This window comes from Manacus candei, unplaced genomic scaffold (genome assembly GCF_025592945.1).
Source record: "Manacus candei isolate 608988 ecotype Guabito, Panama unplaced genomic scaffold, ASM2559294v1 h1tg000011l, whole genome shotgun sequence".
Taxonomy (NCBI): Eukaryota; Metazoa; Chordata; class Aves; order Passeriformes; family Pipridae; genus Manacus; species Manacus candei.
In genome coordinates this window covers 2,294,037-2,321,841 of record NW_026138059.1, presented here as the reverse complement: position 1 = coordinate 2,321,841, position 27,805 = coordinate 2,294,037, and the positions used below count along the sequence as shown (strand labels likewise).

The following is a 27,805-nucleotide window of genomic DNA, read 5'->3' as shown; positions in this document are numbered from 1 at the left end:
TATATTGATAGAACAAGGGGGAATGGCTTTAAACTGAAAGAGGGTGGATTTAGATTTGATATTTGGAAGGAATTCTTCAATGTGAGGTGGTGAGACCCTGGAAGAGGTTGCCCAGAGAAGTTGTGGCTGCCCCATCCCTGGAAGTGTTCAAGGCCAGGTTGGATGAGGCTTGGAGCAACAACCCATCTAGTAGAAGGTGTCCCTGCCCATGGCAGGTGTGTTGGAACATGATGATCTTTAAGGACCCTTCCAACCCAAACTGTTCTGTGATTCCATGATACAAACTTAAAAAAGCAGATTCTCAAAGAAGCAAGAGCACATATAGAGAATCATGCTATTATTTAAATATAAGGCCTAGAAAGCCTCACGCTCTTCAAGAAATAAGTCTTCATTAATTTAAAAATATGCATTCTGATCATGTTACAATTGGTATTTACCACTTGGCAAAAAAATGCAAGGCACTAATCCCAAGTAAACTAAGTAAGGTAAACACGTCCTAGAGACAGGACATGTAGATACATTTACATCAGTATCTATAATCAAGAGTCCTGTTACTACTCTGGAAGAAAACAGGAAGAAAACCCTTGCAAATTAATCTAGCAACAACAAAAGTATTTCTAGCAATAATACTATTTTAATCTCTTAGCATATAATTCCTAAGATAACTGACTTCTACTGCCATTTTTTTATTTATGTACTTCAGGCCTGTAACCTCTGTAAACACTTTGATGTTGTTTCTGGACTCCTATCCATCTCTAAACCACACTGAACACTGAGATTTTTAAGTGTGTGCAGTACAGTAGATTTAATTTTTTACCATACTAAGTGACTAATTTATGTCTGATGTATGATCCCAGGACTTTTTTTTTTTGAGTAACATTTAAAATAACTTTGAAGGCAAAAAATAACTTTTTGGTAGATTTTTCTTTGACAAGCATCATAGAACTTGAGTGTTGAATAATATCAACAAGAACTGAAGGTTATCCCTCCTCTCCAAAAATTATTGACTTTTTTCTTTCTGCAATACATGAATTCATATGCATCATGTCTCCAAACTCTGCAGCAAAGTTAGTGTCCAATACACATGAAGTTCCAGTACTGAACAATTGATTCATCCCCACAGCAGGTAATGCAGTGTATATTTTTCATTCTGAAACTGGATTTGGAGTGGGACAACTGAAATGCAAGATACTGTTAGTACTTGAATAACAACCAAACTGAAACTAGTATTCAAAATTTCAGAGTCCTTTGCAGTAGTGCATTTTTACAGGCATTGTCTGAAAATCTACGATGAAGATGCCGTTCTTCCACAAAAGCAAAAAGTAACATCAAGGATAACAGACAACAAAAAAATATTCTAAGACAAAAAAATTATCCTCATTAAGACAATCAAACACACAAAATGTTTAAAGTTCCTAATGTAATCTGTAATTCAGACTTTTAAAAGGTAAACTGTCTTAAGTATCTTTCATGTTAAACTTGAAGTACTAAAAATTATGCTGTAGGAGGTTGGTATGTTTTATTTTAAAATTCACTGTGAAATAGTGACAGTAATTTTAACTCGTGTCACCAACAGAAATCTGTTTTTAAATACTTTTTTCTTGCTGTGATCAAACAGATTTCCAGTAGTACAAAGAGAAGGAACTTAATAAGACTATTAAATTACTTGCATTCATCTGATGTGCTCTGAGAAAAAACAATTACCTGGAAAGTATACACTAGCTGAGCATAATCATGTTAACACTTACATACCAGAAAAATAAATACAGCGATGAAGAAAAGAAAGAGGTACTCTCCTACCTGGTGCAACTGCTTTGAATTTTTTCAGGAGTCGGATGTGAGTTTCAGGTTTAAGCATACGGTTCACCACTTCTGAGCAACCACAGTTTTCAAGGAGTGTAAAATAATAAAGCAACCGCTGGTGATCTTGGCCTTCAATACTTGGGTAAACATATTTAACCATGTGTTCATGTAAGGTTTCAGGATTGGTTTTCAAAGTCTCAAAGAGACCAAGACTTTGTGCTCTTTCTTCTATTTTCAGTGTTGATAACCTGCGTTTAGAAATAACTTTTGTTTAAAGGCCTGGACGTCCCATGAGACACTCTTCAGTTGCACACTTGGGAGACAGGACAATACTTTCCTTTGTTTAAGGTATCATTCATAAATATTTAGGTAGTTGCTATTCTCTATAAACAAAAGTTAAGCAACTCTTCTACTTCCTGATCCTGCTATCTGTTGACTTGGACATGCAGATTAAGGGTCATGAATATTGAAAAGGTAAGTATAGCTATATGTAAAAGTAGAAATACATCCAGCGTATGTGTAAAGGAAGCCTTTATTAAACAAACAAACAAACAAACAAACCACTTGTGGCAGAATGATGCTCGAAGATCCTATTGCCCAGTTAGAAGTTTTCCCAATCTATTATATTCTATTTTCTGTAGTTGATGAGTACCTGTGCATACTTTGAGAGATATTATCAATGAAAATTGGCTCTTGCCCACCAGTTAATCTATTTGACACTTATTCATGCTTAGAATATTTTTTCTGACAGTTTTATCAAGTTGTTCCTTGAATGGTCATCCACGAAACCTTATGAAAATATCAGCAAACCCTGGGTTGACCTTAGTCAGTCTCACTGCTTCAGGAAATTTTTTCCTGACTCTTTTGAAAAGAATACGTTAGCTCTTTCATAGCATGAATTCAGACATTTCCAGCTGACTACATAAAAGATAATCACTCCTTTTTTCCCTCAGATGGGAGAAAAATGGGTTCACATCTTTAGTTAAGACCTTTCTCAGTGGAACGTTTAACCTAACATCTGAGGAAATAAGTAACCTACAGATGACGACTACCTTGAGTCTCCCTAGAATCCAATCATATGTTACATTAGGTAGTACATTTCATTTGGAAATCTGATCTTCATTTGATTTTCCTCTACCTTTAAACCTGATTAAATCAGAATTTCATCATTTTTCCCCCGAGTACACATGACTCACCTAAAGTCCGTGTTTCTCTTTGATATCCAAGTAAAACACGTCTCAGTTTCATTCCTAAAGACGATTTTCTTACAACAAATACCACAAACACAACCCTCTCAGCTTAAAAATTATTCTCTCATTTCTGAAGGAAAATAGGATACTTCTGAGTTATTTTTACATCTACAACCTACCCCATTTAGGCTCTTAACCTTGTAAGAGTTATTTTAATTCTCTACATTCTTGTTATTTGTTAATTGTTGCACCATATAGGGTTCTACCACAAATGGAAATAAAGCATCATTCACTCTTCATATCAGGCAAAAGAGACACTTGGACCCGATGTATCTGCAGGGTGTGATCTGACTATGCTTTTCTGTTCACATCCAAAGTTGAAACTAAAGGCTGGCTGGGCATAAAATTATATCAACAGGATCAACAGATGTTTGCTGTGTGTTTTTAGGGCAGGGTTGATAGTGGAGAGGAAGGGTTCATCGTGTTATTCACAAAGATTCTGGAATAAGGGGTTCTGTGAGAGGCAAACATAACATTTCCTGTCGCTGAAATCATAAAATACATTTTATAGAATTTTGGTAATTAAATGTGATCAGATTTTTCCAAAGAAACAAATTTCCACTTAATTTTAAAAAATGTCATTCTAAACAATTTTCAGCAGACCCATATTCCACAGAAAAACACGTGATATTTCTTTGTCATCAAGTGATCAAAGAAATAGTTAATACAAACTACGTAAGTCTGTCTTTTGAGCTTCTCCTCATATAAGGTGGTTTACAGAAATACTGCACATTTGGTTAAAGAGATTACGTCTTAGAATAAACTTCTTTTCAGTTCAGAATGAATGTATAATGAGGCCTGTATTATTAATGCCATAATCCCAAGACTAAAATATATCGTAATGGTCATATGCTGTCAATCAACTTTAAAATGAGATTATGATACAACAAAAACATGCTGAGCAGCGTATTATGCTATTACACATCAATTTTATCAATTTTCAAGACTTTTTCTGAATTTCACTAGGGAAAAGATTGTTACTCTGTACTTCAGTGAGTTCAGAATTCTATGAATACTAACTCAAGGAGGACAAGAATAAAGAAAATTATAGGAAAATGTTGCAAAATACCTAAGGTAATATTCTATTCCCAAAGAAGGTAGCTGGCTCTTTCATATTCATCCCAGTGTTGCCTCACTATCTGTTTTGTTTAAAGCAGTAAATAATTTAGCAGCATCAAAATTTAGAGGGTATGACTTCTCTATTTTCTGGAGGAAGCAAAGAAAATCTCAGACTGTTATTTCATCTTCTCAGATAATGCACCAATATCTACCAGGCTTTGTTTTTTATCCCTCATGTTTTATAAAATGCTTTTTAATTAATAGTTAATGTTAAGAAAGATACAAACACTGCTGCGAGCTAAAGCCGCTTTCACAATTTAACAGTCGAAACAAACCAAACTAATTTGATCACGTCTGTCAGAAGAGAAGAGCTGCTGCATTACACAGGGGATTCTACATCACTGTCATCTGCATGTGCTATTCAGGCAAGTAGTTTAGTCTTCCATAGAACGTATTTTTTCATCTTTCAGTGGGCAAAACGTACCTGACTGACAAGATGCCAAAGTTTAAAACAAATTAATAAATAAAGGCCTTGGAACCAACTTTGGAAGAGAAATTAAAAGCATCCCTCCCCTCATGCCAGACCAGTGCCAGCTCTGGTCTGCCATAATCTTGGAGGCTAGAACAGTTAAGAAAAATACCGTAAAAAAAAAAAGTGCTTCTATCAAAACTGAAAACGAGATGAACAGATGCATAATGCGAATAGGGAAGCTCCAATATATTTATTTCCTTTGCTACTATGTAGGAAGAGAGGTCAATAAATAGCCAACCTCTTAAAAAAAAACCCCAAAACTATAGAAACTATCAAGTTTCAGGACATATTCCAAGGGACTGTAGGAATAACTACAGGATAAGTTGCTACTGGAAGAGAGAAGCATTCAAAGCTGTGGAAACCTAAACACTGAAACACTGAAACAAAAGTCCTGGAATATTTTTGAAGAACAATAAGACTCATATGGACTTCTATCTTGCCTGTAACACCTACTTTCACAGCTGGCTACAAAAGCATCACACAGAAAAGACAAAATTTCCTATACTATCACAAGACAAATGAACACACAAATCAAACTCTACTCCCAACATAATTCAATTCTGTCATAGGTTAGCACTTCTTTCTGTGTAACAGAACTGTATGGGCACTTACAGAGCAGACAACTTACCCACTGTCGGTGAATAAAAATTCCAGATGGGTCATATAAACTTCCCAAAGTGGAACATTGTATCGCTGAGCCAAAGAAACAGCAATCTTGTAGACATTTTCTTCAAGTGTTCTTATAGAGAACAGACAGAAAGAAAATACGGAAAAGTTACGTTCAGTCCCATGAGACATAACATGAAAATAAATATTTACATTAGAAAAGCAATGATTTCTTTTTAATGTTTTTTTTCATAAACCAAGAAACTAGAATAATTTTTAAACAAAAAAATACATGAAGTGCGTCTTTCTGCGTTTGCTTATACTTGGTGTTCCATTTTGGAAAATAAAAATAGAAGGAAAAACAACCAAAAAACTACAGAGATATTCCAAAGAGAGGCACCTACTCCACACTCCACATACATTTTGGTTCTCAATGGCAGCTTCTGCTTAGCCTCTGTGCTAAAGAAAAATCTCAGTTTTCATTTCATTTCAATTAAAAAGTGATGAAGAATGTAACACATCACAGTTAGCACTTATTTCATTTAGTTGCAACACCTACAGTGTTTTAGCACAATGGATAAAGAGGTCCTCAAAGCTCTTCCTCGAAGTTCAGAGGCAGAAACACTTTTAGTAATTTTACACTAAAAGAAGCTGTGAAGATCTCCAGGTCACTTTGTAAATGTCCTAGAAATAGTAAAAACTGCTTTTCTGTTATTGTACAATCTTCTTAACAAAACAAGAGATGGAGAATCTGTTAAATTATGAAAGCCTGAAATCAACTTCATATTACTTTTTACTAATCCACCAAAGTTAGTATGGTTCAAGTACACACAAATGATTCTTGTTCTTAGGCTGGCACAGGAGCAATACCGTTAAGGTTGATGCTAGGCTTTTGGGTTTTGATTTTGGTTTGGTTGTTTGAGTTTTTTTTTTCTTCAGGATGATTCCAAGAAAAACACTATCTGTTTGTAATCATTTCCTAATAGACCTCCCACAAACAACTTCTTTAAAATGTATTTAATGTGAATACCACTGACCATATTGGTTTAGATGCTTTAATTAAAGTCACATGCACCTAAGGAAAAAAGTCTTACACAACGTGAACTACTACAAAATACAATTGCAACTGTCAGTAAATTAGTTTAAAAAATTATAATAATGTATGACTCATGTTAACTCCATAAACTTGACCTTATCTTATTATGCTTAACATCTTCTTTAGATATTTTAAATTGTGGCTCCACAAAGTCTGCTCCCTAAATTTTCTATACCATCAGCAGGATCCAAGTACAACAATAAAAAGAGAGCAGAAAAAAACCCTACAGATTAGAGAGCATGTCCTCCCAGTTCCTTTTTTTTTTGTCATTTACAAACACAGATCTATACCATATCTTGATCTGTATTAAACACCACTGACAGCTAGAGTCTATGACTTCCTCACCACTCCAGGTAATCAGGTGACACATCCATACAACTTAATTCCGGTATTTAGATGCTCAATCCAACATAACATTACATTCCACTGTGATAGTTGCTACAGATATTGCAGAATAAAAATGACATATACAATGATGAGCAGAAAAGCAAAATGCTAAGAAATGCTGAAAAATCTTCACCGCCAGCTATCAAAAAGCCTTTGGATTATAACTATTGCTCTAATGGTCTAAAAACCCCAACCAAACAGCAAAACAAAACCACACAAAAACAAAATTCAAAAAGAGCTAAACATCTACAACCCTCTTGTAATGACTCTAGGTTATGACAACCCGTGAAAAACACTAGGCACTGTATACTGAATAACCTGTATACAAAGTAAAGGAGGAAGGACACAAGCATCAAAATTAAAGGAGAGAAATATATTTTAATATAAATTAAAGTGTTTACTACAGTACATTTAAGAAAAGGAAAGAGAAAAAAAGAGAAAAATCCCATACATTATCCTGTCTCTTCTGTTCCAATGGCTACAGAACCTTCCCTCTGATTTTCCATCCCAGCAAGGCTTCCCATACCCTACCTCTTGAAACTAGACTCAATACTTCCATGAAAACAGAGGAATTTTTAACTCAGCAGGCAATGGTGTATGTACAAGAGGATGACGACCCAAATATTTTTAAAATACTTCATAAGAGTTATCTGATCCTTTAGAAGCAGATGCTCTGTTTTTCAACATTAACATGTCCCATGACAACCCTACATTGTAAATTCTAGATTAGGTAGCCACAGTTTGTGCAGGTGGTCATTCAGCTCATAAAAGCAGATCTTTTTTAAACAGGGATACAGAACAGCTGTTGCCAAACCACAACACATACAAACTTACATTCCTTTGCATTTTCCAGAAATCATTTGATGTACTGTCAATAAGGGGCTTACTAGTTATAGTGAGGATGAAGATTTCTGCAAGAACTGCACAGCAGGTATACCACTGGCTAAGGGGAAGATAACAGGATATTCAGGAAAAGTAGCATAAAGCAATAGAGGTTTAAGGAAATTATATCACATAAATGAAGAACAGTGACAAGCTATTTATTTATTGTCAAGATAATGACCAAAAAGAAGTAGTTGTTGCAAAATGAAAAGCTGAAAAGAAATTATACAATCCTTTACACTGTCTTGTAAAGGATCTTCTAACTTTCTTTTACACACCCCTCTTCATGCCCAGCCCTGACTACCTGTCTCTGTGAGGACTGCCAAATAAATCCCCAAAGAAGGCTCCAGCACAGGCACACTTTGGATGTATTTTGTTGGTGTTGTTGCAACCAAGACTGGTGCAAAACCAATCAGAAGCACTTCCTGTGGATGGTTCTTAGCCACCCTGCCTGTGTGGTAGCATGAATTTCAAAAGTATCAAAGAGTATGCCTGTGCAGTTGCGTTCAGCTGGGATTTTGCTGACTATCTTCAAGCTGACAGAAATAAACATTTGGCAGCTCACAGCAATTTTTTTTCCTATCTTCTCTAAAACCTCTGTTGTATCATACACAACCTCTGTTGCTCACAAGCAGTCTTCAACTTTTTGTGTTCACATCAAACAGTTACAAAGCATGAGACTGGATTCAATCATAATAAAGGGAAATGAGATCCCCTTTTTCAGCTGCCCATCCTCCCAAAATGTTTTAAAAAATCCCAAGAAACAACTTGGAGAAGTGAAATGAAGATTTAAGCCAAGAGGTTTTAGTTCCTCTCATGTTTGAAGCATGAAAATGAGACTGAAGACCTCAGCTGTTTGTCAAGTTCTGTAGCAGCAATGCATCAGGAGAACAGGTTGTGTCTACACTCGCAGTCAGGCAGAGCAGGATAGCAAAAGTGCACACAATGGTTGCACACAAGACTTTCTAGTTAAGTCTTCTGGAAAGGGACGTGTTTCATATGCCCCAAAATCATTCTGAGAACCCAAAAAGCACATGCTAAGTTATGAAATTCAGATTGCTTGATAACCGCACAATTTTTTCTAAAATTCCAGAATAATTATTTCAGATTGGTGACATAAGGCAAGGAAGAAATTGGTATTAAAATATTAAAATCAACTTCTGATTTCAATATTTTATAAAAAGTAGAGAAGGGCTGAAGACCACAGAGCACTAGGATGAAAATAAAACAAACCAAAAACACCCCACAAAACAAAATCCAAACCTAAGACACCACCTAAAAGCTGGCCTCAAGTAAAAGAATAAATTCAAAACCTTATACATTATCACTGGCCTGAAGCTACATGAGACTTCACCTGACTACTCAAGAATTCCCATTCAGTTTTGCTCTAGTTCCCCTAACTTCTTTACAAATACTTTCTAGCTCTATTTTGCCAAGATAAATTGTTAACTGCTTGAGAATTAACGTTAATTGAGCCTGTGAGGCACCTGGATCTTTAAATATTGGATAAATAATGCACAATAAGCTCCAAATACAATACACCAAATATAGAAGATAAAATAGACAACTATTGGTTAAGTAGTTTTAGCAAATTGCTCATTCTAATACAAAGCTGTTTTGTAAATAACATACCATCTCTTCCAGGTGTTGTTCCTTCAAACAGCACTCCATAAAAGATTAAAAACATGAGGCACTTAATTTAAAAATAAGAAAAAATACGCTACACAACTACATTGGATTTGCGCATCTTTTTCATTAGAAAATGCAGATTAAGAGTCCACTGAGAAGATAAAAGCAAGGAAGCTGCAAGTTGAACAAGTAATTAATTGGACCTTTGTAAGTGCCTAATATGGAACTGCCACTCTCATCCACATGCTATGAAGCCTCACTTCTTCAAACTCTTTCATATTGTGTTTTTATCTCTACTTACTCTAAGGAACTTTCTCTTCATATTTACTTTATTTCTGCAAAAGACATTATCTAAAGAACTCATGGATGAGAACATAAGTAAACCTCCTGCACTCAAAGAATCTGTGATAACAAAAGGATATTGCATTGAAGTTACTAAATAATAGTAGATAATATCAGGATGTAACATTCACCTAGTGACATACTACAGATATATGCTTAGTGAACAATATATACATAACAGGTAATTCCAACAGAAACATTAAAAATTATCACAACCTATTTTTATTAATGCACTGACAAAATCTGTGCAGGTATAGATTTTATAGATGCAAAGTAGAAGCTTAGTGTTCAAAACCTGAGGTTATACAACTACTCTTATTCAATATATAAATGGCTTTTAGAAACCAATTTCTACTAGCTACATAGGTGGAAACCTGCAAACATCTAAATATGCTCTTCAAAAGCTTTATGAAGAGATCAGCTGAAAATTTGCTTTAAAATTATATTTAAAGCTTCTTATTGCAGAGACCTCTTCCTTTGACAATATGGCAACTATTCAACTGTGACTGTCCTCAAAACATAAAGAGTCCAAGTCATACTCATGACTTGTTCACAGCATTAAGTACCTGCATGCAGGTGTTAATTAAAGGTATTTTTAAAATGATAAGATAGTACTATCCTATTTCTTTCCTTTTTTTCTATTCTGGATTTCTGAAAGGTGAGATAAAAGCATGGTAAATATCAGAATATATGTGGTGAAAGCTTCAGGATGTATAAATGAATACAGGGAAAAAGTATAGTGATATACAGCAACTTTAACTAAATTATTAAGAGTAAAATACAGTTTAACAACTTTTTTTAAAAAAACTATATGATGCTTGGGCATACCTCAATAGAATGCAAGGGCAGGTTTAAAGGAGATGAAAGGAAGAGATCAAACCTCCACCTGTGCTCTGATTTCCTTCATCCCTAATTAACTTTAATATTAGCAGCTAACAAACGAAGAGTTAGAGATTCAATTAAAAGCTATAGATCCATTTATTTGAGCAACATTTCGTTTGAGTAGTCAAATAGAAAAATCTCCAATTGTAGCAGCATTGCAGTGTAAATCTCTAAAGCAGCTGGTAAATTATCCCTTCTAAAGGTCGGCATTACTTTCATTTTACTCTCCTGATGTAAAGCTTAAAGTAATTTTGTTCTAAAATAAATAAACAAAATAGATATTACTTACTCTGCCAATCCTAGTATTGTTTCTCTCTTGTACTGTGCATCTGCTGTAAATCTCTGCACATCCACTCCTTTGCCAAGTCCTTGCAGAGTCTGAGCTTGAGTGAAATCCAGTAGTCGTTCATTGTAGTAATGCAGCTGATTTATCAAAGTGGAGATTTCTTCAGGCCAGTCTGCACAGCCATACTGAGTAACATGCTTTGTGACCATCTGAATCAACTCCTTTGGATCAGCCTGTGAAAATAATTGACAACAAACTAAAAAAATTCCCGCAAATTCTGAAAAAAATTTATCAATCTATAAATGATCCCTGTGCTCAGAATTAATAGATTTGTTTCTGTTTCTGGGAAACTTTAAGTAAAACAGAAGTTCAAATTTTCTGTAAGGGCTATTTGCTATGACATTAAAATTTATCCTTTTGGAATGCTTTAGAATATTCCATGATACAAAAATTAAAAACAAACAAAACAAACAAAAACAAATAAAACTTATTTTTCTGTGTTGAAAATTACACATCAAGTGCATAGTTTATAAACCAATAACTTCTGTAGTCAAAAACCCAGGCAGCAAAGCAAAAATTTAGAACACAAAGCAAATACAGTTTGCATGTTTGAAATCAATAAGAAATGCACGTACATTCCAAATTATCTCAAGATCTGTACAGTGGCTATGTCTAGTAACCTCCACTTAAACAGAGCTGTCAGTAATATGAAAGCACTCATCTTACTCAATACCTTGATTTCTCTATTCCACGAAAAATGAAGCCACTGGAAGTTCAATGCCAAAAGGAAATCTGTGACACGTGAGGAAGGAGTGCCTACAAACGAGCCACCAAAAAATACCTAGGGATGCCAATATAGTTGAAATATTTTCTAAAAGAAACAACTGATCCAACTGCTGTGAACTCAAAAATGTTGAGTGTATCAATATATTTTGAGTTTTTTATTACAGAATGATTCTGCTAAATTAGAAGCTAAACTCATGAACAATAATGAGAGTGCACAGCAGGGTAAAACATGGCAACAAAAGTTTAAACCTTGAGGCACACTTGAATTTTTCCATGACTTGCTGGTCATTCTAAATTGATTTTTTTTTTCTTTTCAAGTCTTAGTTGACAGGTTGCTCATCAAGTCACATTAAATGCTACAAGGCATCCTTTCTCCTCTCCACATGATACTCCTCTGAAGCCCTTTAAACATTGCAAACTCATTTATTTTATAAACAACATTGGTAGCTCTTTCAAGGTTGCTTAGAAGATTGATAACAGCATAATAAAATCTCCGAAAAGAAACAGGCAAGCAGAGCAGTGCCTCTAGAACACAATTATATCAGCTGGAAACCCATCCACTGCTTGTTATGTATCCTAGTATCTCACTCTATATGATACACTAGAAAACAGAGCATGGAGATAGGCAAAGACACAAGACAAGGAAACATGTTTAACATAATCACATAAAACTTCTAGTCCACTGAGAAAGACAGGTCCCTCTGACAATCTGTGTGAGTGAATTTCACAGAATCACAGAATCAACCAGGTTGGAAAAGACCTCTGAGATCATCAAATCCAACCCTTGACCCAAAACCACCCTGTCAACTATACCATGGCACTAAGGCCACATCCAGTCTCTTCTTAAATACCTCCAGGGACGGACGGTGACTCCACCACCTCCCTGAGCAGCCCATTCCAATGTCTGATCACTCTCTCTGTAAAGAATTTCTTTCTAATGTCTAACCTAAACCTCCCCTGGTACTCTCTTTTGCTAGGTTTTTTCTCTCTCCATTAAGTCCCCATTTGTTATATTTACCTAAAACCATCTGTGTGCACTCTTCAATGCTGCCTGTTTGCTCAGAGGAACACTATGTGGAAATAATGTCTTAATAACAACAGATTTAGAATAACAGAAATATTGCACTGTATGAACACCCATGTATGTATATCCATACATTTGTAAGCCAAAAAAAAAATGCAAACTCTTCAGTCCAGAGGATAAAGTTATACATTTAGATTAAGAAAACACAAGTGGAGTGTTTTTACTGCAAGCAGTTGCCAAGGATTGTCTTGAACTCTTCGCCACCAAAAAATCTTTTAATCATGTGTTGTCCTCTTTCGTCTTTTACAAAATCTATGCTCCAAGTTATCATAGCATGTGAATCCAAAATTAGCTTAGAGATATCCCACAGTCTGTTTCATGCAAGAATATTCTTGCTATCTGGTATCTAATTTGAGACTTACTAAGGTTTTTTAATCTGTAAAAAACCACACTTTCCCAAGCGGCAGTTGCTTACAAAACTCATTTACTGGAATGACACACGTTTTCATTCTCAGATTTGTCTTCTCTCTATACATCTAAAATGTTTTCTCAAATAACAGTGCTGCTTGTACAGTATTTATTAGGCACTCAACACAAGTTCAATGAAAAAAAGGAAAAACAGAAAACTAAAGTGTTTGGTATTGAGTTGTATTTTATAACTTTAAGTATTCATTCTTTAACATCATCACATTTTTAATAATACATGTTTTTAAAAGACAAGCACAACTATTTCTACATCTATTAGATTTCTAGTTCAATTAGACATGATGCTTGTTCTAATAAACATAACACAAAAAGATCATTATAGTTGTATTGCCAGCTTTCAAAAAAGTCTTAACAGTTTTTAATTGAGAAGACCATAACAATTAGCTACCAATAGCAGCTGGTGATGAAGAAAATCAGCAAAATCAGTAAAGTATGACTCTTACTGCAGCATTCACAGGGTTTACAAATTCTTGAACTTTCTTCAAATTGTAGCAGGCACTTGGGAAAAAATATAAAAAACTCTAAAGCAAATTGTGTAAATACGAATTCATTTTGACAGGTAAGACCAATAACAAGCCATATTCAACTTGTTCCCTTTCTAATGTTACCTGTCAAAATCCACACCAATAGACCCCAACCAGCACTATTCTCTCTGTTGGTTTCTCAGAGTCTTTCAGATAGAAATTGTGTCTACGTGTCCATCTCTCAGCTTTGTCAGATAAATATCTCCAGTACCTCTGACACTTGAACTCCCTGTAATCATTCAGGAAGGGTATTTTGCATACAAACACACAGCAGGAAACAGGGTAAGTTTCCAGAGAAGCCACAAGAGCTGACCCTTAACTCGGAGGTGTCCCTAGCACTGCCAGGGAAAATCCCTCATGAACTACCTGCCAATGCATTTTATTCATTTATTGGGCTAACACTGTATTTGTGCTGACAGAGGCCTTGCTTGAGAATTAAGGAAAAATAAAAGTTGGACAGAACAGAAAAAATATAAAGTTAAGCATAAAGTTAATTTAATTTCATGCTGTTAGATGTGATTTACTCATCACAGATCAGTACAAATTACTATCCCTACTGCACCACTAGCCATTAGCAGTAAGCCTCAGCTGGGGAACAAGGTCGACCTGAGTAGACGTTTTAAAGCAGTTATTTCTTTTTGACCACCCTCTAGGAGTGACACCTGTGAAGTCCATCAAAATCTGTCACTGTGACATTATAAAAAAAAAATGGTTTTAAAAAGAGATAGGAGGGTTTGATCTTGGAATTTCTTCACCCTGATGCCTAAATTAATCTTGCCAGGATTTTTTTTCCTGGCAAGTTGCTGATTTTTTTTCTTTCAAATCTCTCTAAAAGACTTAATTCAGCCACACATACCAGGAACAAACAAACAAATAAAAAAAGTATGAGTTTTTCTCCTATTACTCTCCTGCTCAGGAAGTGGCAATAATTTTACAACTATGGTAAGAGAGATAAATATTAAAAAGACATCATGGAGATACTAGATCACTGTAAGGCTACTTAGCTTGTTTTCTCCTTTTAAGACCGAGAACCTTTCCAATTGTTCTAAAAGAAATATTATTCTTTTGATTTTGTTTTTAATGTAAATGATCTAGAGACTGCAAATGATCAGAAAAACTGATGAGAAAAAATGCTTAGATCATCAGAGGCTAATCCGCTCATAATCCTCCCAAATACATTATTGACATTGTGGACCTTTCTGGACTGAAGTTGCAAAGCATTTCCATCACCTTTGAACTGTGATTTTTTGGCAATGGTCAAAAGCCACAACTGTGGTGAGCCACAGAAATACGAAGGGGAGAGCAGAGGGCATGTTCCCTTGGGTCTAGATCCTTGTAACACCACACTTGTTCTACACCATTTTAAGTGATCCTAGAAAGAGATTGTGCCAGAGAGGGAGACATGTACACCAAGAAAAACCCTCATGGTTAGCAAAACTAGATGACAGCACATGCCCAAGGGAGAACACGGAGCAGGGTGTAACGTTCCTGCTGCAGACACAGTTGTATTATGCCCACGGCCCTGCCTTTAATTGTAGCCCATCGCCAGTGCTACTAAGGGAACCAAACCACACCTCTAGAAAGGATTTCTATTTAAGAAAGGAGAGCTCTCCCTAATCCTTGCAGCAACTACCACAATCTGTGTAGCAAGAGATTCAATGTGCTACAAATTTGATGGAGGGGAAGGCAGGAAAAGAAGAATGAAGTGAAGCACATATAGATGATACTTTTCCTCACATACTGGAGGGGAAAAAAAATCACAGGAAAGAAACAGTTCACTCAAGAAGTAAAATCCTGAATGTGCCTGTTCACTTGAGAAGTAAACACCATCTCTCCATAGGACAGTATTTCATTAATTAAATTAATGACACTTCTCTTTGAGACTGTTGCCATGCTGTGAGTCAAGAATACATTAACTTGGATACTGCACCATGTGATGTGGGGTGGCCAACCTTTCAGATCTCAGTTGTCTCACGTCTGATCTGCTCAAAGAAAAAGAGCAAGTGTACAGCCAAGATGGAAGACCAGGACATCTCAGAAATAAAACCTGTACTGTCACATCACTCAAGTGCAAGGATACTTAACACTCTTTGTCCTTCCACTGCTGCAGCTACATATATTGTTGAGTGACAACACAAGTTTGTTCAGGGTCAGCTTTTACAACCATTTTTGAAGTGGATACAGGAAGCAGCAGCTCATCACCCACAAGTGAAACCACACCAGGTCAACATGTAAGAATACCTACTAGAATACCTTTTATAACCTAAAAGATAAATCAGAATAAAATTGTACAAACTTATCTAAAAAATGAAGTAGAGAGGAGCTAAGCAATAAATTCACTATTATTAAACCTATAGGTCATACACATTCAGATATTAAAACAATATTCTGTTTCAGATTTTTAATGATCTATCAGAAGTTTTTGTAACATACTCTAAAGTCTCAGGTATATTTAAGTATAATGATTTTAAAGCCTGTCCATACTCATAAAAAATGCTTCTCGCCACAGTATGTGATCACACAAGTGATGCAAACAAGCAGTTTCCTACTCTGCTAAAAAATGTATATCTGGATTATGTAGATCCAGGAATGCAGCTGTGGACTTCAATTCCCTAGCTTCTCTTCCCATCTTCACCATGAATTTCATCCATATTTCTCTTTTTTTCCAAAAACTGAAACAATGTTTTAAGATTTCATTGCAGATGACTGACTTGTATAAAACAAACACTCCTTGATCACTACACTGCTGCAGGAATCAAAAAATAAGGCAAAAGGCTGCTGCTCAGTAATATAACATAAAAGTAATTGGAAAAGTTATCCAGGCAGTTGTTTCTACAGTTATGTTAAACGACTTGTGTTTGAAGAGCTGAACAAATTGTTCCAGTGCTCTGTTTTCATAAAATCATTGAATGGTCTGGGTTGGAAGGAACCTTAAAGACCATCTAGTTCCAACACTCCTGCCATGGGCAGGGCCACCTTCTGCTCAAAGTCCCTCCCAACCTGGCCTTGAACACTTCCAGGGATGGAGCAGCCACAGCTTTTCTGGGCAACCTGTGCCCGTGTCTCAGCACCTCACAGTGAAGAATTTCTTCCTAATATTTAATCTAAACCTACACTCTTTCCGTTTAAAGCCATTCTCCCTTGTCTTGTCCCCACATGTCCTTGCAAAAAGTCTCTCTCCAGACCTCTTGTAGCCCCTTTAGGTACTGGGAGGTCCTATAAGGTCTCCCCAGAGCCTTCTCTTCTCCAGGCTAAACAACCTCAATTCTCTCAGTCTTTTCTTGTAGGAGAGGTGATCATCTCTGTAGCCTCCTCTGGACTCACTCCAACAGGTCTATATCTTTTTTTAGGTTATAGACCCCAGACCTGGTTGCAGTACTTGAATCCGAAAAATCGGTCTGCAAAACTGCTCAGAGACTTTTTTTATCTTTAAGCAGCAAGGTATTTGTTTATTCAACGTTGGGAGCAAGCCAGCTGGCATTGGACAAACTTGTTCAAAGGCTTCACACAAAATCAGCATTTTTATACAATTTTCAGATGTGATTAAATGCATATTCAAGTGATTATGACATCTATCTATACATATTAATAACAGGTGGAGTATAGGTGGAGCTCAGGCGGGGCTTGGGGCGGTCCTTCTCTCGGCCCTCAATTTTGGTGGGACATCCGCTCTTCATCCCATGGGTCTGGGGGCTAATTCTCGTCTTCCTCGGCCTGACCTCCCTTCTCTTCTATTGTTCTTGACCCGCTCACTGAGGCTTGGAGAAGGCCTTGGCTCCCAGCCCATTTCTTCTATTCAAATGTCTACCTTATCCTACTGCATCTTAATTTATTACCTCTAGGCCTATTCTATGATTCTTTTACCATTCTTTTAAGTTTTGGTCCAGCAAGTAGAACAGAACAAGCACAGATTGTTTTGGATGTTAGTAGCTTGTTAGTGGGCCCAAATTTCTTAGTTAACTCTTTTGGGCCTGGCCTCCTGTTTCATACTACAGGTGGGGTCTCACCAGAGCAGAGGGGCAGAATCCCCTCCCTTGACCTGCTGGTCACGATGCTTTGGACACAGCCCAGGATACAGTTGGCTTTATGGGCTGTGAGTTCACATTGCTGGCTCATGTTGAATTTCTCCTCAGAGAAAGACTTTTTTGCTTTGATTTCCAACAGCTATTGCAACAAGTGAGGAATAATTTGTCCCAAGAGAAGATGCTTTCATAATTTATTTTCTACCTTGTGTTCTCTTACTGACTCTCTCTTATTGAGTAAGACATTGATAAGTCAGGTTTACATAGAAAAATCTCATCCCATCATTTCACCTGACAGCTGTTTTAGTGGAAATAACACATGATATATAAAAGGTTGAAGTGTGAACCAAAGGAACACCTCCAAAAATAGACAATTACTACATGGCTTTGAGTGAAGTGCCTACTAAATTAATATTATATGATTCATTTCCCATTTGCAGTCAGTATTATTCTCAGTAAATAATGTTACCCTTTAGATAATTATCCTAACCTTTTGTCTATCTTCCTTTTCTCTTCAAAAAAAGGAGAAAAGTGCTTTCTTTTTGAATAAATTATGTTATTGTCTATTCTTTTAGAATGTCTTTAATCTCGACCTATATGGCAGTAGCTGTAGTCATATACAGACTTTGGGATAAGCACACAGTCCTACTTGTAAAACTTGACTGCAATATGACACAGTTTTAATTTACGTGCAATATTGTATCCTTTTAATTTGCACAGTTACTTGACTGGATATGCGCAAATACTTTGTGCCTCTTACTAATTTACAGTTTGAAAACTATATATTCCACAAGCTACAAAACACTTCATTTATTCTTTCCTGACAGCTATTAAAATATGAGAAGTTAGATATTTTTTCATCCTAATCCAGGGACTGCTAGCACTTCTGATTAGAAGCACAGACTTCTCCGTGACCACCTTCTCTTATTGTGATGTACATTTTCATGAATAGCTTTGTCAGCTAAATATAGAGGCCAGTCTAGATTTAGCCTCAATCCTCCAAGATGAAAAAACAAACAAACAAAAACAACCCAACAAACCAAAAAACCCCACCATCAAACCAGCCAAACCACTAAAAAACAGAGATGGAGAAGCCTACTCTCTCACACAATGGAAATTCAGTTACCTATATTGCCAACTCAGATGAATAAAATTTTGTTAAAATGGGGTTTTTTTGCTCTAAGATGACTAGCAAATTTCAATCAGACTGCTTGCAAAGTTCATGATGCTCACTGACTAGAGAAGGCAGTTATAGAAGCTCGGAAAACAAATGTAAAACAGAAGATAAAGCCACTTGACTAGGGTAAGACTGCTTCAAAAAGCTGCTGGTCACCTTTGTACTGTTTCCCAGAGAACAAAACGCTTTGAGAGAAGGAAAGGATTAGTACTTATCCCAACCACCTCCTTGCAAGAAAGCCACAAATGTATCTCCAGAGGAACACGGGCAAGGTAGACCTCAACCCTCTGCTGATATGCAAGGCTGGTTTGAAGATCCTCTTTTCTAAAAGAATATTTCTAAACAGATGACTAAAGTACAACAATACTCTGTTTCCAGAAGTAGGATTTAACAGAATGGCTCATATCACCCTTGAGAAACAGAAATAAGTAACACTTGAAGATCACTTTTCATAAGCACACTTTATCTTGAAGAAATGAAATGAGCTGGGAGGTAGTAGTAAACAACTATTTAACAATAGATCTTTCTGAGTCACCTAAATATTATTTGGTCCTAGCTAAGAATGGCAGTATTTTGTCATCTTTTATGTTTAACAAAGGAAGATGAGGATCTGTGAAACATTACCTTACCCACAGCAAACACATCTCAACCAAAGGAATTTAGTTGAGACAATCTGGCTGCAATGTTCCTAACTGATGCATTAGTAAGTACTTTAGGGATCATATCAGAAGATGTTCAAAACTAACCACCAAGACTGCTACTTCAGGAGAGCTCATTTGAGCTTTAAGCTTTTGGACATAGCAGTTTAGTCAGTTCTCCATTTTTTAATAGCTTAGTCATTCACTCATTTAAAAGATGTGTGATTACATGTTGAGATATCACTGAGCAATAAACAAATCAATGAGTAAAACTCACAAAATGTGACATGCTACAGAGGAAACTAAGAGTGCTAAAAAGTGTCTGGAAAGTGACTTATAAAGAATGGTAAAGCTGATAGCAGAAAAGTTCTGGAAAGTCACTCAAAATCAGAAAGCCAAGTAGAGAAGTGGTAGGATCACTTGATGAAAAGGTGTGGAAGGAGCACTGATGGGTAAGTCCATAACAGTGTATGTAAATCATGAGATCTTTGTGCCAGCCCTGACCACTGAAAGTGTGGGGGGTAGAGAGCTCAATATGATCCAGATGAGTTAGAAGAATCTGGAAAGTGTCAGCTATACACTTGCACACCACCACAATCAGATGGCATTCACCCTTCAGTTCTCAAGGAAAACAAATGTGAAATTCTGTTAAATGGCAGGTGAAGGTGCATCAACGAACATTATAAAAAAATAGTGTGCCAGAGTGCCAGTCTCATCTGAAAAGACAGGATGTAAAACGAATTCTCATAGGGATGACAGACCAGGAAGTCAAATGTCCATCCCTGGCAAGATGGTAGACTATATAAAAAACTGTAAGACCATTGATCATTAACAGATTGGTGGGAAAGAGTCAGCATGGCCTCTGTAAAGGAAAATCCACTTTGTTCACTTGCTGGAGGGCTATGAGGGTATCAAAGAGCACATGGACAAAAGGAATCCTGTGACAAAATATACACAGATCTTTTCAAATACTTTCACAGGTTTCCCTACCAAAGTCCAGTCTGGAAACTTAGGTTGCCAATAGATTGGAAGAACTGAAATCCAGTGAAAAGAGAAGTAAAAGCTTAGAGACCATGTTTCAGATAGGAGAGAGCCAGCAGCAAGTCTTCGAGGGGTAGATTTTTATTTAGAATCCCTTACTGATGACCTGAAGAAAAGATGACCAATAAATCATCAATAAATATTTTGGTGGTTTTTTTTTTTTAAAGTTAAAGAAAACTTCTCCCAAGACCAGTTCTTTGTCTGCCAGTTAATGTCTCATTCATGGTGCCTTCTGCCACTGCCTTCCTTTTCTCTGATTCTCCTCTCTGTCACAGACTCCACACACACGAAGGAAGATCAATGAGAGAGAGAGTAGTACAGCATAGATTCAAGGAGTTATACACTAATCTATCCCAGTTTTGCTTTTGGAACTATCAGGTATGCACTGGACTTGGAAACAGAAGCATACACCAAATGAAACAGACTCACTCTCCAAGTATTAATGAGTAATAATACCTGAACATGTATAAGCAAGCAGCGTGGTACATAAAACAATAAGAAGTATTAGGCATAAAGAGCATTGTGAAAAGGAAGTGGAACAACCTAAAGACCAGCAAAGAAACTTGAACTTGATGCAGAACATACAACAGAAAATTCAAACACTGAAGCAACAGGGAGAAGTTACACTGCCAAAGGAAACTTCTTAGTTTTCAGCATCACTAACCAAACAGAAAAAGGGGTCAAAGAGTAGACAAGGGCTTGAATCAGGACTTAAAATGGTAGTAAAAGTAAAGGTCAAGTTTTAAGTCCATCATAGCCCAACAATAAACTGCACTACCATTTTACCATCTACAACAGACTTAGTGCTACCCATTGCATTCATGGATGAAAAGCTGAATGTCCAGACAGAATGAAAAAAGTCTGCCTGACACAGTTTGTCAGTTTTGCACGTTGGTGTTAATAAACTCCAGTAAAACACCATGCACACAAATCCAATTTTAAGATTAAAAATGTATATACTATTTCTAGTAGGCTAAGTTCATAGCCTACTATGAATGTGATAGGATAATATCATTAAACCCAAGCCAATATGCAACCATTTAATGAGCATTCAATTTCCAATGAGAGATTACCTCATGTGTATACACTTAACTTCTAGCTGTGCTACAGTGCCATGTAATCAGCTTAAAGCCATTAGACATTATAAAATATGGATAATACATCTGTTAGCCCATCAGATACGCCTCTCTCCCTCTTCCTGCATACAGCCTTCTATACACTACTAATTTCCATTTCAAATTAAGTCTTTATTTTCAACATCCTATATTCAGAGTATTATCTAAAGCTGTAGCATATGGACCATAGCTGGGAGCTTTGCTTCTCTGGAGTAACAGAACAGTATTTGTAACCTTAGATCAACCAAGAGAACCATCTTGGGAGCCAGGTCAAGCTTGCAGAATGAAGCCCCATAAGACCAACAGATTCAGTCCCAAGTTCAAAGCACTCTGCCTTTGACCTAATTCTGCCTCTTAGAGAGGTTGATAGATGCTTTCCAAAGCAGCAAGCAACAGAAAAGGGAAGCAGGTAAAGTGCACAGAGCTCAAGTTCACTGTATAAATCTACCCAGTCATGCAGTGGTTAAAAAGCCAGTTATATCAGGCTACTTAACTCTGTGGAACTGAACTCCCAGCTTCTTCACCAACTCAAGGCTGCAACAAAAGCAGCCTGGAGCTTACCATTTCAACATATTGCCAGCTGCAATGCACAAAAGGACAGGAATCAAATTCACTTTCTTGAATGAAAAGGAACATGTAAGGGAATAAAATAAAAAAGTAAGAATTTTCTGCTAACAGCAACTTTCCACATCTGCTACTAACTGCAAAATTCCCATCCCCCTCTATAACTTAGCAGTATTTGTTAGAACTGTTGTTTGATGCTCCAAGAAAAGCTTGCCCCCCAGATGAGGTCAGCAAAATAATCCTCTCCAAAACTACAGAAAGACCTCAGCAACAGGTTATTAGCATGAGGACAGGAACATATTAATTAACCTCAGGATAATTAAACTTTTTCGCTCCTTTCTAGAGTAAACAATTTATTCTGGTCCATTATCGGATCACCAGGATAGGACAAATGAGGAGATAAGCTGTTAATAACATGAATTATCCAGCAAATTTCTTCCTCAGCTGTACAGCTTTTCATCAAGACTGAGAATTAGTGAGCAGAGTGGCAGTGGGGCAACAGCCTTGATGCTGTGCAAGCAAGCAACAGCCAAAACACAAGAGTGTTATCAACACTTCTAGCCACAAAGGCAAAGTACAGCTTCAATGAAGAAAGTTAATCCCATCCCTGCTCAGCCAGTACAGACCTAAACCAAAAATAAATACAGCATCTCAAGGGGCAATGAGTCTACTCACACAAATACATTCCATAGACAGTCCATTTCTGGAAATTTTGTTCTCCTCTTCTTTCTGGCAGTATTCTTACAGACCTTTATCTGTGGCTTTATTTGGTTGGAGAGCTCTTTTTAAATATTCCTCAGGATAAAAAAGCAATATAGCTCAGATGCCCTAAACTATGGCTGTTATGTTTATAATATTATAACAACTAAAATTCAAAATTGTCTTGGGTACAAAATTAAAGCAATACTTTACACCCAAATCCCTTTGTTTGTCCTTAAAGTAAAGTAATAACTTCATCAGAAACTGAAATTATCAAGCTGATTTCCTTTTGGACATCAACAGTACAAAAAAAGATAATGAGAATTTCTGGCAATTTATGATTCTAGTTTGATGTGCAGATATTAGCTGTCAGTATTTCATGTCACAATTAAAACAACAACAACAACAAAATCATGCAACAGACCCAATGATTCCTACAAGTCTTAAGAGTCTGTCCTAGCCAATGAAAGAGGAACTCTCCCCATACTCCCCACTATCCTTAGAACAATATCCTCTGTCATTTCCACTGTGAAATTTTTCCCATTATGCCAGAGCTACTCATTTACTGTTTCCAAATAACATCATTTTAAAATGAGAAACATGTGAAGTGGGGTCTTTTCTACGCTTCTATGCAGTTTCTTATAAATTCAGCTAGAGTTTCCTGATAGGATACTTGATTAAACGGATTAGAGAAATCACACCTACTGTGACTTAGGTGCTGTTAGACAGAAATATGTGCTCTATGATCTTGAGGATTCACCTTCTAATTGTGTGGTTGAAATGCCAGATTTACATCTTCACTGACTATGTAAAGATTTAGAACAGGGGAAAACACCTTCACCCACAAGAATGCACTCAGTGATCTTCTAAGAGTAATGTATAGCTTTGAATTAGGCACTTAAAGGATGTAGGGACACACTTCTGCTTTGGCAGACAGTCAGAAGATAAAGGTGATGCAAGACACCAGTGACATGAGTTGGAAGACAATCTTCTATGAAATGACATCTACAACTGACTGTAACATCTTCATAGAAGTTTGAGATCAATTTTTTTTTTCCTCCCACAGATTAGGAAACACAAAAATAAAAAACATAGCTAGGTCTATTCCCATGGATAGCAACTTGTATGGCATTGATGAAACCAACTTGCAAGTGGAGTCATTCTTTATTACCAGGCATAAATTTAACCAAATGACCATTTTGCAGTATAAACCAAGTATTTAAGTCTGGAGTTCGGGTGCGGGTTTTTTGTTTGGGGTTTTTTTTTGGTCTTTTTTTTTTTAATTGACAAAAAAAAGTGTGTTTATATTGGTGAAAAGCATCTGTTTCTACTTCTTGTTTTCTACTTCAGGGACATTCTTTCACTTGATACCCTTGGAATTAGTAACAATGAAGGTAATTTGTCTATGTCATTTTCTTCTTACTGGACATCCAATGCTGGCTTTGTGGGATTTTTTCCCTTTTTCTTCTTGTGCTGTTCCCTCAGAATCTTCTCAGATTTACAAAAACTACTGCTTAAGAGCAGCTTAAACAGAGAATATGTTGTTTTTAGCAAGCAACCTGGAATCCACTATTTATCACTATCAGTATTTTACCCAGATGGAACAAAAGATTAAGTCAAAGATGACATCAGTATGAGATAAACTACGTGGTGCCATTGACAGGACTTTGCTTATTAAATGGCAATGGGAGCACAAATAGTTCAATCTAACATTTCTGTCCTCATTCTTACGGCTTACACTTTTCAAAGCCTTCATAGCACTTCCTAGAAAATAGGACTGTTTAAAAAAGCTAAAGTAACAAAAAAAAAAAAAAACAAACCAAATCTTTTTTTCATCAAAGCTGTCTTGCAGCAGACAGACCTATAAGCTCAAAGAAAGTTTTTTAACAAACATGAATTCCTCACAACCAACATATTTTGCAAGCACCACAGTTTCCAGTTGTGGGCTACATTTTCCTTTAGCTTCTAAATAGAAGACAGTAAAATGCAAATCTCATCAGGAATATGAAAGGCTTCCCAACTGCAGAATTAGGCAAATATCAAAACAGGCTTTCCACTGTAAATCAGGAGTCATTCTGAACATGGAAAAAAATCTCCTCCCATGCCACAGTGGTGATTACTGGTCTTTCTTTTCAGAAAACTTGTGACCAGAAGTGTTCTTTTAGCTGTAATTCAAAGCTAGGCTGAAAAACAACCAGCTAAGAGAGTTTCTGCACAGGAGGAAAGAACTGGTGTAACTTCACAAAGGCTCTCTTGGAGTGGCAGAGTTTTTACACAGGTATCTTAAGAAGAATGGCAATTCGTGCCTTACTGAAATGTATGTTACCTCTTCAATTTAGTTTGGAGTTTACCATGTAACTGCTTTAATCACAGGCAATGGATAAGGAGCAAAGCTGTGCCATTTCAAAATCAGAAACTTGTCAAAGGAAACAGAAAAAATCATCAATGAATGAGGATGAATTTTCAAAACACCGCATGTAAACTGAAATACAAACCAACACACCTCAGGGAAGGTTATGGAAACTTTCTGAATAGCACTGTTCTTGTTGAAATGGACTCTTCCCTTTCACTAGGAAGTATTTTATCGCATTGTATACAGTATTGCAAGATGACAGCATAAACCATACTCCTTATTGCTCAGTGTTTATAAGCTACTTTGAAGACTGATAGTGCTATTACCTAAAAATGATACTTGATATTGTGCTTCAAAAACTCTTCCACAAATTGTGAAGTACTTGTCTGTTTACAGCACTGTAGAAGAATAATTATGCATAACGTAACAGGCTGCTCACAGCATAAGTCAGATCAGCTCCTTAACAGGCTTAACTCATGTACTGGCTTTTTAGAATAGCTTTTATGCTGCACATTAATGAATGTGGTTTTAAAAAGAAAGAGTACTAACCCTGTAGAGAGGGTGGCATTTGTCCTTGAAACATGGTGCCAAACAAGCATAGATCTGCAGGCTATAGTAATAACTTGCCAGCTGGAGAGATAATGCAGAATGTAATTGCTTTTCAAAGAATTTGTTGGCATCTACCACCTAGAAGAAAGAGAGCATTAATTTAGATGAAAGAATTAGCAAGCATACAACATTAAGCATACAAACTTCCTAAAAAGCTACTTGCTGTGACTTAGAAATAGTTCTGACTGTGTTTTTCTGGCACAGAAGTAAATCAGTAACCTCCACACACAAAGATAATTCTACATCATGGTGTTTTTCTCCCCCCTTGCACAAACACCTAACAAAAATGATTTTATAACTACAGTTTTGCTGCTTCTTCACCACAAGGTTATTATCCATATTTCGGAGTTACATTATAATTGTCAGTCAGTTGAGTCCAACTTCTATTTTAAATAAGAAAATGTGTCTTTTCACCAGTGGCCTGCTCATTAGCCAGTCCACTGGCATTTGCTCAATTTCCTTTAAATGCACCAGCCAAATCTCTAAAGTTGTGTATTCAAATTTTCAGATTTTAAAACCCAAAGGAAATGAAATTTTATTACGGAATTTTGAAATGCTATGAACAGTCTTTCACTATCAACATACCTGTGGCAGTGCAAGTAGATAGGCAAGAGACAAGGCTGCATCATTTGGTAAAGCATCACTTGCCAGTTGTAGCAGAACTGGAGCAGAAACAAAGCTTGGATTAGTGACCCATCTAGCCTTGACAGCTAGCAAATGAAATGTTTTCAGTGCAACTGTATTTTATTAGGCACTAGCTTGAAGCTATATATGCTCAATTAAACACTTATCAGCACAATCCAGAAACAGATAATATGTCATTAAACTCCAGTACGGCTTTACCTTAACTTCCAGGTAAAGTGTTTGATGCATTAACCAAACAAGAATGAGACTGTGGAGTAAGAGATGCTAAACAAAGCCACCTGTACTGATTTACAAGTAAATCTTTCTCTTGTAAAATCAAGGCACTAATGTAATGTTGTAAGAGTTCCAAGATATCAATCTCAGGAATGGTACAAAATGTCTTTTCTTCAAGCCTCAGCTCTAATTCACTCATCACTGAACGTTACAAACCATATTAAAAACTTCTGCCTCAATTAAAAATTAAAATAATTTTTAAAAGCTGCAAAGTGTCATAAGAAACACAAAAAACAAGTCCTGCCACATATTGCAAACACAAGTATCAGCACTACCAGAGTTGAAATCAATGCATCAAGAATATGTACTCTGATTATAAAAACATATACTTCTGGTAAAACTGACACAGAAATTATCTGCTTTTCCTACATTATAGATACCAAACTTGGAGTTTTTTCATTTAAAAAACCCACTGTACTTTACAAATTACACAAATTGGAGAAACAATATGCAGTCATAATATAAGCACCCAAGGTTTTTTAATTAGTAACAGGATTTCTCCTTCATGCAGTTTTCTTCTGTGCTAAAATCAAGCATCACTGTGGTTGCTATGAAAGTTCCAACAAACAATTACAGACTAATGATTGTTGTAATACACTTAATATTAGGGGTAGAGAATATAAATTATGATTTCCAGGGACAACTTCAAAAATCTTATGAAACTTGGACAAAAACTTGCATAGGAAAATGTAAGTACACTAAAAAATACAATTATGTATTATACTTTTTTATAGAGGATATTATTACTAATATTATTAATATCAATATTATTCCAATAGGTAGAAGCTATCTTTCAACTTTGTTTATTTCAAGGAAGTCTCAAACATCTGTATTCCCATATTACACAAACTGCTCTGCAGGGTGTGCTGGCAAGGAACCTGATTACTCTGCACACACGGTCCCCCAGTGAATTCTTTGTTCTGAAGAATGATTTATAAAAGGCTTGAATGACCAATTACAATTTTCAGATTATCAATAATTTGCCATCAGCCTGAAGTGGATTTACATGCTGGCCCTTGGCCATCTACAAACCCTAAATTTCTATGTGACAAGTCACCACAGAGGCTGCCTACACAGCAATAGGTCACAGTTACT

General features: G+C 36.3%; 1 protein-coding gene across 2 annotated transcripts in view; it reads right to left on the bottom strand.

The window, feature by feature from the left end:
• The window catches only part of NBAS (NBAS subunit of NRZ tethering complex), a 167,042-nt gene that overhangs the window by 59,764 nt on the left and 79,473 nt on the right, over nt 1-27,805 (bottom strand). For both annotated transcript variants that reach the window (XM_051778244.1, XM_051778245.1), the window contains 5 exons: nt 26,378-26,454; nt 25,733-25,870; nt 10,758-10,987; nt 5,273-5,383; nt 1,801-2,051 (listed from right to left, as the gene is read on the bottom strand). In XM_051778244.1, coding sequence (XP_051634204.1) covers nt 1,801-2,051; nt 5,273-5,383; nt 10,758-10,987; nt 25,733-25,870; nt 26,378-26,454 — 807 coding nt within the window. The remainder of the gene's footprint in view (nt 1-1,800; nt 2,052-5,272; nt 5,384-10,757; nt 10,988-25,732; nt 25,871-26,377; nt 26,455-27,805) is intronic.